This window comes from Quercus lobata, chromosome 3 (assembly GCF_001633185.2).
Source record: "Quercus lobata isolate SW786 chromosome 3, ValleyOak3.0 Primary Assembly, whole genome shotgun sequence".
In the NCBI taxonomy this organism is placed as follows: Eukaryota; Viridiplantae; Streptophyta; class Magnoliopsida; order Fagales; family Fagaceae; genus Quercus; species Quercus lobata.
The window spans coordinates 41,707,253-41,717,792 of NC_044906.1; the positions used below are offsets into that span (position 1 = coordinate 41,707,253).

Genomic DNA, 10,540 nt, shown 5'->3' on the forward strand with positions numbered 1-10,540 from the left:
CCAGTTTCCTCTTACGACTACAAAAAGCTTCTTTTGACATTTCTTTTCATTTTTGGAAAATCCTACCAAAATTTTGAATTTTTTTATTTTCTTTACTATTGTAGTTTGTCTTTGTGGACCTCTTTTTTTTTTTTTTTTTTTTTTTTCTTTTTTCTTTTTCTTTTTTTAATTACAACAATGAGGGGCGAGTGACCTGAACTTGATTCTCTTTCATAAAGGACTAGAAGAATACATTGGACTCTTGGAACTTCTCCATGTGTTAAGTAGTGATATTTTTAGTTTGTCAGTGGTTAAAGTTTTCATTTTTTGCCCCACATTAAATTTGCCCCACCTTTTTTTAGTTATTAAAAATGAAGGAAAAAAAAAATCATTTTCCAAAATGAGATGGAAATTTTTTGGAAAACTATCTTATTTTTTAGTGATTTTGGTGGAAATGTTTTGTGGTGAGATAGGGATGTATTCCAAAAAAATTTGGGAAAACCATCTTTTAAAAATAAGTCATATTTTTAATAGAATTTTCCATCAACTATAGATAGTTATTCATTGACTGTTTTTTCCTGATGTCACCAACCATAGGAAAACATAAAAAATTATAGTACATTGAGAAATGCTTTTACCCCTAGACTGAGGGTGTAAAATGGAGTCATCGCTTATTTTATTTAAACAAAAAATAAGAAAAACATAAATGAATTGAACATTTAGATTTGCATTGAAAGTAAAATTACATTTTGGTAAAAATATTACAAAGTTTTGATCCTAGTTACAATCTAAAGAAAAATATATTGTTTTGCTTCCTAGTTACAATCTACCAAAACGAAAAATTACATTGGACAAGAAACTGATCTAGAACCCAAAATCTAGGCTAAGGGATTAAGTTACAAAATTGTAAAGTATTAAACACCCATTTTATTTGGTGAAAACCGATCTTCTAGACTAAGATGACCAATCACATATCCACAAGGCATAAATTGTTTTTGTTTGTCCTCGGCCATTTCTCCCTCCTCGGCATGGGCCTTGGGATTAGTATGAAGTGGGCCGGGGTTGTCAAATTCTTTGGCCCCACAAATATCATACTTATGTTATTTTAAAATAAATTTGTAAGTTATCATTGAAGAACATATAATTTAGGACACTATTAGGTATTTTCATTTATATCCAATCTATAAGCTTTGTATTTCTCCGTGAGAGTGGGGATCGGAATTCTCATCGAATTTCCCTTAGGACCCATGGCTTTTTTTTTTTAAAAACAAAAAGGGTTGGTTCCCTTTTTCTTTTTCTTTTTTTCCCAAACTATAGTCAAGTGTATATTCAATCGAGAATCTAATACAAAGTTTCCTCTAAGAGATTCTATCCTCCAAACTTGGTGGTCTCTTTTAACCTAATAAAGTGTAGAATTTTACATGCCTATTTGTTGCACACTCTGCTAGTAGAGTTTGCTTAAGCTGTTACTTGATTCTTCTAGCAGACGATGTTTTTTAAATTAAAAGAAATTATAGATTAGGAAGACAAAACTATATACTTGTTCTTAACATTTTCCTGGAGGAAGAAGTATTGAATGTACTACAAGAAATTCAGTATCTTGTAAAATTGCTGTTAATAGTAAACTGTCCTTTATTTTGAATGCTTATTATAAATTGAATCTAGCATTTTCATTAGATATTTTATTGAGAATATAAGTGAGCTTAGCAGCTTATATTTTTAAGAGTATAAACCTCCATTGAATTTCTTTGGTACTCTATTTTGAATTAACACCTTGTTTCATTCTATATAGGTAAAAAACATTCCGCAGTCCTTCGAATCAGTTCACCAGTATTTTCGTTCATATATTTACCCTTTATTGGAAGAAACTCATGCACAACTCTATTCAAGTATGGAGATTATATCAACAGCACCTTTTGCTGAAGTAATTTCATTTTATGAATCTAAGCCATACGGAGAAAATTTGTATGATGTTCAGGTTGATAACTGGAGTAACCGATGCAGTGATCGTGGCAAGGAGCCTTACAAAACGTTGCCTGGAGATATTTTAATTTTAGCAGATGCTAAACCCGAGCATGTATCTGATTTAAAAAGAATAGGAAGGTCTTGGGCTTTTGTAATGGTCACTAAAGTCCCAGAGGATGATATTGATGATAATGATGATATTCGAGAGGATTATGAAACATCTACTAGCTTTAAAGTCAAGGCATTGAAAGATATTGATGTTGATGGTGGGAAGAAATCATTGTTTGTGGTTTTCTTGACAAATACAATCCCTAACAAGAGAATGTGGAATGCACTGCACATGCATGGAAATCTGAATATCATTAACAAAGTCTTGTGCACTAGTACTTTGGTAAGCAATTTGGGAATGAATGTTGAAGATTTAATACTACTGAGCATTAGATTCAGTTGCAAAATGGAATTGTCCCATTATGATTGACATGCGATTCATGTGGAAACAACAGAATACTTAGCATGGATTATAGTATACTGATATTGTTTTAATTATTATTTGAAAAAACATTTTACTTTAGAAGAATTAAGAGAAAAGATAATTTTTTTGTGCATTACTCTAAAGATGTTCTCTTAGTTGATCCTTAGGCAACAGTGCTTATTTACTTATCATACCAATGGAAGTTCCTACTTTTCTCTTTTAGAAGCTGGTATTGTATGAAAGTTCCTACTTTTCCCTTTTAGAAGCTGGTATTAGTATTCCCCCCCACCCCCCCAAAATCATTTACAACATTTTCAACAGTTGAGCCTTTAAATATGGTGATTATGAGAAGCTGTTAATATGGTTTGAGTTTATTAGCCCTCCCGCACCAAATTTTGCAAATGAAATATCATGCACATGCGTTTTGTTAATTTATCTGTAAGTCAATTGCAATAAGGGGACTTGTTTTGGTTTTCCTAAATTTATACTTGTTTTACCGTCATTTGTTGCTAAGATGTTCTTTATTTATTTTCATTTTCTCATGTTGAACAACAGAATGAGGAAGACTGTGATCTCTGTTCTGCACAGAGCGATGGCAGCTGGGATGAGAAATTGGCAACAAGTATTACTTCAGAACTGAATGAATCCCAAAACAACGCTATTCTTGCTTGTCTACGTAAGATGCATTGCAACCACAAGTTGTCTGTGGAACTTATATGGGGTCCGCCTGGTACTGGCAAAACAAAAGCCATGGGCACCCTGCTTTTCACCCTTCTAAGAATGGGATATAGGACTCTTACTTGTGCCCCAACAAATGTTGCAATTAAAGAAGCGGCCTCTCGTGTCCTAAAGCTGGTGAAAGAATCCTTCGAAACCAACATTGGAACTGATGCTTTGTTTTGCTCATTTGGAGATATTCTCTTATTCGGGAATAAGAAGCGTCTCAAGATTGGTTCGGACATGGAAATTATACATTTGGATTATCGGGTGAAAAGACTTACAAAGTGCTTGGGGCCTCTGACTGGTTGGAGGCATTGTTTTACTTCAATGATTGATCTTCTTGAAGATTGTGTTTCTCAATTTCACATCTTCTGGGACAATAAACTGATCAAAGAGAGAGAACAAAACAGTGAAGAAGAAATTGAAGAGATAGAAAGTGAGGATGAAACTGATGGTGGCGAGTGGAAGTGCAAGTCATTTCTTGATTTTCTGAGAAAAAGATTTGTTGATACTTCATCACCACTTAAAAATTGTCTTCTAGACTTTTGTATACATTTACCCAAGAAATACATTCCCGAGCACAATTTCCAAAACATTTTTTCTCTTATTGACCTACTTAAGTCTTTTGAAACCTTGTTGTTTAAAGATGATGTGGAATCTGAAGCACTGGAGGAGCTCTTTTCACATTCAGAAGTAGGTCAAGATATACCATTCCCACTGTATGTAAGGAGAAAAGAATGCCTTTCTCTTTTAAAAGAACTTCAGGGTTCATTTAATGAACTTGATCTTCCGAGCTCTATGAACAAATGGTCAATAATGGATTTTTGTTTCAAAGCAGCTTCCTTAATTTTTTGCACTGCTTCAAGTTCTTATATGCTGCACTCGGTGGAAGAGAACCCACTGAACATTCTGGTTATTGATGAAGCTGCACAATTAAAGGAGTGTGAGTCGACCATTCCCCTGCAACTTCCAGGATTAAGGCATGCTATTCTTTTTGGTGATGAGCGCCAGTTACCAGCAATGATTACAAGCAGTGTATGTAAATGCTATTTGGTTTTTTTGACACATTCATATCTTTGTTTACATGTGAATTGGTTTTTTTTTTTTTTTTTTTTTTTTTTTTTAATGTTCTTTCAAAATCTTTTAATTTTCGTTTGTAGATTTCTGAGGAAGTTGGTTTTGGGAGAAGTTTATTTGAGAGGTTAAGCTCATTGGGTTGCACAAAGCATCTTCTCAGTATACAGTACCGAATGCATCCATCTATAAGTGTTTTCCCAAACGCAAATTTTTATGACAACCAGATTTTAGATGCTCCAAATATTAAAAGAAAAAGCTATGAAAAACAGTATCTTTCAGGGCCAATGTTTGGCCCCTATTCTTTCATTAGTGTAATAGATGGTAGGGAAGAGAAGGATGATTCTGAGCGTAGTTGGAGAAACATGGTTGAGGTTTCTATTGTGATGAAAATACTACAGAAATTATACAAAGGTAACTCCTCTTGAAGTCTCATATTCTATGCTAACCTCGAGATTGTCTTTAATTTGAAGAATAAGTTCAATCAGGCTTTATATTGCTAATGGGCTTATTTTCACAATTGCCGTTGTCTTTGCTGATGGGCTATCTGTTCAATTGCACTTCATTCTTTCTACTCTATGATCTTATTCTTGACTTTTTGCCACATTTAAGCCATTCTTTTGATGCCAGTATAAACTGATTTGATTGATCTCTAATTCCCTAGAAAATACAAACAGGAGGAAGTTGATGAGTTTTTTCAAATGGACCTTGTTATTCTGTAAGAAATGATACAATTGCAAAGGTAGGAAACTCTATTGAGACTTATAATATAGGTGTCTTGTTGCTTGTCAAGCAAGATACATTTTGATCCTTGTAAATCATGTACATTTTTACCTGAGAGTAAGTTAATTCAGCATATGTTAGGACTGGAACATAATGGAGTCTCAAGGAATTCGAAAGTCAGCATATTAAATCTTTTAAAAGACTGTAAAGTACACATTTTTGTCATTTAGAATAGTCATATGTCTGTATCCGTTACTGGTATGTCTTTACCTCAATCTGTTATAATGGAATCACCTCTGTTAGAGAAACAAGTTCTTAAACTTTGTTTTATTAATTTTTATATTGATTTATTCTTTCCCTCTTTTGGCTTTTGCTTTTAATTCAGCATGGGTTGGCACTAGCTCCAAACAGAATTACCGCATTGGTGTAATATCTCCTTATGCTGCTCAAGTAGTAGCAATTCAAGAAAGACTTGGACGGAAGTTTGATGCTCTTGATGGGTTTACAGTAAAGGTCAGGTCAGTAGATGGGTTCCAGGGTGGGGAAGAGGACCTAATTATAATATCAACAGTAAGATCTAATACTCATGCATCAATTGGGTTCACATCAAATCTACAGAGAACTAATGTTGCTCTTACAAGGGCTAGGTAATATTTTATGTAAGTTCTTTTGAGAAGTTTGTCTTTGCTTCCGTTTTATCAATTATTGTAAATAACAATTGGCCTTGTAATGCCTTTCAGGCACTGTCTATGGATATTGGGAAATGACAGAACACTAGTGAATAGTGAATCTGTTTGGGAAACCTTGGTCCTTGACGCTAAGAATCGTCAATGTTTCTTTTATGCTGATGAGGACAAGGATTTGGCTAAAGCAATATTAGACGTGAAGAAAGAATTTGAACAGTTTGATGATTTGCTTAATCATGATAGCATACTTTTTAAAAGTGCTAGGTGGAAGGTATTTGGCACCCTTATATCTATACTTTTCATTATATATTCTTAATACTCTTTCTTAATTTGCTTATGTACTTAATATAGTTTCCTTTATTTCCTTTTTTTCTATCTTCACAGGTTCTTTTTAGTGATAACTTTCTGAAATCATTTCAAAAACTGAAGTCTGTTCGGACAAAGAAGTCAGTTTTAAACCTTCTACTTAAAATTTCCAGTGGTTGGAGACCCAAAAAGTTGAGTGTAGTTTGTGAAAGTTCTTCACAGATCTTAAAGCAGTTTAAGGTTGAAGGTCTTTATATTGTTTGTGCAAATGACATTGTAAAGGAATGGAGTGACATTGCAAAGGAATTGAGGTACTATCAAGTTTTGAAGATTTGGGATATAGTACCTATAGAGGATATTCCAAAATTAGTGAAACGTCTTGATAGTATGTTCGGAAAATATACAGATGACTTTATTAACCGTTGCCAAGAGAAATGTCTTGAGGGGTATGTTTTTGCATTCTTGTAGATCCATAATAATGTTTTCAATTTTGAAACTTGGATGATGCCTTATTTTGATATTTTAAATTTACTAGCATTTCTTTTTTATATTTTGAAACTTTTTTCCCCTTGCTTTGTGTCTAGGGATTTGGAAATTCCAAAGAGTTGGTCAATCTCTATTGATATTGTCCGGATTAAGAATCTTGATGACCATGAAAATGGGAGTGATCTAAGTGGTTGTACTGCTGATGGCAGAAGTTACGTTGAGAATGCCAGAGTGAGTGAGAGTCTTATGCTAATGAAATTCTACTCCTTATCATCAGGCGTAGTGACCCACTTGCTTTCTAACCATGATGGTGGTGAATTGGATCTACCATTTGAAGTATCTGACCAAGAGCTAGAGATAATCCTTTTTCCTAGAACTACATTTGTACTGGGGCGGTCAGGTACTGGGAAAACTACTGTTTTGACTATCAAGTTATTTCAGAAAGAAAAACTACACCATATGGCAAGGGAGTTATTGTCTGAGGAAAAGGAGGTTGAGGAGACCGCTGCTGGGATGAAGGAAAATGTATTGCACCAACTTTTTGTGACAGTGAGTCCTAAACTGTGTTATGCTGTAAAACAACAAGTTTCTCATTTGAAAAGGTGTGTGGATTATCTAATAAAATGATTTTCATGAATTTACTTTGCTTCTTTATGAATTAGTTTGCTTGATTTCTGAGTAGAAACAATTGAACTCAGTATATACTTTAATTTCTTTAGGTTTTTGAGAAATTGGAAACATGACATATGTTTGATATTTCTTTTTGTCCTTGACGTGGATTGGTTGTTTCATTTCATAAATGTGATATGCACTTTTCTTTCTAGGCAATAATGTTGGTTAATATAAAATGAAAAGCCTATTTTAACAATTTTTTTTTTTTTCACATGCAGCTTTTCCTGTGGTGGCAATTCTTCAAAAGGAAGTAGTTTAATTGATATGGATGATTTTGATGATGCCTCTCAATTCAAGGATATCCCAGATTCTTTTGTTGATGTTCCTCCCCTGTCATATCCTCTTGTCATAACATTTCACAAATTTCTGATAATGCTTGATGGAACTGTGGGTACTTCATACTTTGAAAGATTCCATGAAGCGAGGAAACATTCTAATGGTCCAATAAGTGGTAGTTCAGTTTCCTTACAGAGCTTTATAAGGATGAAAGAAGTTAATTATGAAAGGTTTAGTACATCATACTGGCCCCGTTTCAATACCCGGCTAACTAAGAAGCTCGACTCTTCTAGAGTTTTCACTGAGATTATTTCCCATATAAAAGGTGGCCCGCAAGCTACGGAGGCAGGTGATGGTAAACTCAGTCGTGAGAAATATGTTCTACTATCAGAGGGTAGGGTTTCCCGTCTATGTAGACAGAAGAGAGAGATAATATATGAGATCTTTCAAAATTATGAAAAAATGAAGAATGAAAATGGTGAGTTTGATTTTTCTGATCTTGTACTTGATCTTCATCGTCGATTAAGAGTTGAAAGATACAAGGGCGATGAAATGCATTTTGTATATGTGGATGAGGTGCAGGATCTTACATTAAGCCAAATTGCTTTATTCAAATATATTTGTAAAAATGTTGAAGAGGGTTTTGTTTTCTCTGGTGATACTGCTCAGACGATTGCGAAGGGAATTGACTTTAGATTCCAAGATATAAGATCTCTGTTCTACAATAGGTTTGTGCTGGAATCAAAAAGCAGTGGACAAGAAGGAAGAAAAGAGAAAGGAATAATCTCAGAGATCTTCCATTTGAGCCAGAACTTCCGTACTCATGATGGAGTTCTTAAGCTATCACAGAGTGTGATTGAACTTATTTATCATTTCTTTCCTCAATCTACTGATATTTTGCCGCCTGAGACTAGTCTTATATATGGTGAAGCTCCTATTCTGCTTGAATCAGGGAACAAAGAAAATGCTATCATAACTATTTTTGGCAATAGTGGAAATGGTAGAGGAAGTATTGTTGGCTTCGGTGCAGAGCAAGTAATATTGGTACGAGATGATTTTGCTCGGAAGGAAATTACTAATCACGTTGGGAACCAAGCTCTTGTTCTAACTATTGTGGAGTGCAAGGGCCTTGAATTTCAGGTGCATAAAATGCATGTTTACTCATTTGTTTTTATTACTTTACAACTTATTTAAATGTTTAAAAATTATCACTTCTTTAGTTCAAATCGAAATTCATTAACATTATCAGTAATTTTTTGGGTCATATTTTTCAGCTCATTTATGACTCATAATTTCCTTGTGTAGGATGTATTGTTGTACAACTTTTTTGGCTCATCATCTCTAAAAAATGAATGGAGGGTGATATATAAATATATGGAAGAGCAAGATTTGCTCGACCGAACTTTACCCATCTCCTTCCCAAGTTTCAATGAGGCCAAACACAGTGTGTTGTGCTCCGAACTGAAGCAACTTTATGTGGCTATCACTCGTACCAGGCAGAGGTTGTGGATTTCTGAGAATTCAGAGGACCTCTGCAAACCAATGTTTGACTATTGGAAGAAAAAGTGTCTTGTTCAAGTCAGACAACTGGATGATTCACTTGCTCAGGCAATGCAGGTTACTAGCAGTCCAGAGGAGTGGAAGTCCCGGGGCATTAAGGTTACTATTGATTTTGATCCTATCTAAAGAATCTAGTGCTGTCTTCTCTCTCTCTCTCTCTCTTCTTTGGCAAAACCATTACTGTGGATGTCCAACTCTTGTATCTGTTTTTTTGCAGTTGTATTTAGAGCGTAAGTTTGAATTTGCAACCATGTGCTTTGAAAGAGCTGGTGATATTTATTGGCAAAGAAGGTCCAAGGCTGCTGGCCTTAGAGAAAATGCTGACCATATGCGCGGTTCAAATCCTGAAAAGGCAAATGTTATGCTTAGGCAAGCTGCTGAAATATTTGAAACTATAGGCAAAGCTGATTCTGCTGCACAATGTTTTTCTGATTTGGGGGAGTATGAAAGAGCAGGTATGCATTGGATTCTCTGACTTTGGTCTAATACAACCTAGCATTTTTTATGTACATTTTGTTATTGTTCTAGTGTCGCAACTACATCATTATTATGGCAAATAACATCATCTAGAAATTTAATGTTTGAAAATTGAAAGTTAATATTTTGAGTTTTAATGTAATAAAAGTTGGAGAAGATAATTTTACATTAGAGAATGGTATTTTCCCTGGTGTTTTAAGTATTTTTATTTTTTATTGTTTATAGGGAGAGGGTTTATTTTCTAGTGCAATGTCTAATCTCATCTTGCAAAGTGCAAGTGCATAGTCAAGGTTTGAGGGCAGACACATTATAAAAAATTTGATAGGTAGGACACTGTTCAAGTTATCCTTCTCTAAATCTCACTTAAATGGGACCAACATTGGAATGACCCTACTTGAATAAGTTGAGGAAAATATTTAAGAGGGGAAAGATACTCCACATTGACATAATCAGGAAGAATTCCTGTAAGAGAATACTTAAAAGACCAAAACTATTTGAAGCTTTGTTTGAAACCAAAACTGTTAAGTCCACATGATGAGGTTGGCAAAACATGATCAAATGTAATCAATTTTTAAGAGTCATAATGAGTATTTTGTGTGTTTGAAGTCCGTTTCAAATCTGAGACAAGACCAAGATTGAAGAAGTTCACAAGTTTATGGAATCTTGATATATGCTTGATCAAGAATCACTAATCTCAATCTATTGAGATTCATGCGGAATAGATTCTAAGTATGTTTTAATCAGCCCTCATGAAGCTAGGGTATGATGGTTTTCAATCCAAGGTTAAAAAGCAATTCTAGGGCTCACTTTTCAAGACTTTTGGAGAGCTGTGTGGTGTAAACAAACTATAGGATATTTCCAAGTTCTCTCAAAGCAACAACCAAGGATCATTGTTGATGTTTTCAAAGATTTGGTGATCAAGATGAAGTTGCTGAATCTGGTTAATAAAGAGTTATTGGAGTGAAATCTTCAAGTGGATACTTGAAGTTGTGAGCAAGCGTTCACATTCAATAGAGTTTGCTTATATTAGATTCTGTGGATCCGAAGCTATGTATGGTCACGTTTGTAAGTACTACTGGAGATAGCAACATGGAATAGGGTAGGGGTGTCCACCCACCTGTTGGACCCGACCTAACCAGCGAAA

The 10,540-nt window shown here is 34.5% G+C and overlaps 1 protein-coding gene across 3 annotated transcripts in view; it reads left to right on the forward strand.

The window, feature by feature from the left end:
• LOC115981767 overlaps positions 1–10,540 on the forward strand; it is a 70,163-nt gene that overhangs the window by 429 nt on the left and 59,194 nt on the right. For 2 of the 3 annotated variants that reach the window (XM_031104114.1, XM_031104115.1), the window contains exons 2-11: positions 1,772–2,335; positions 2,972–4,171; positions 4,297–4,624; positions 5,319–5,580; positions 5,674–5,890; positions 6,004–6,371; positions 6,510–7,013; positions 7,302–8,499; positions 8,665–9,018; positions 9,137–9,374. In XM_031104114.1, coding sequence (XP_030959974.1) covers positions 1,772–2,335; positions 2,972–4,171; positions 4,297–4,624; positions 5,319–5,580; positions 5,674–5,890; positions 6,004–6,371; positions 6,510–7,013; positions 7,302–8,499; positions 8,665–9,018; positions 9,137–9,374 — 5,233 coding nt within the window. The remainder of the gene's footprint in view (positions 1–1,771; positions 2,336–2,971; positions 4,172–4,296; positions 4,625–5,318; positions 5,581–5,673; positions 5,891–6,003; positions 6,372–6,509; positions 7,014–7,301; positions 8,500–8,664; positions 9,019–9,136; positions 9,375–10,540) is intronic. The other variant, XM_031104113.1, reaches the window with a different exon arrangement.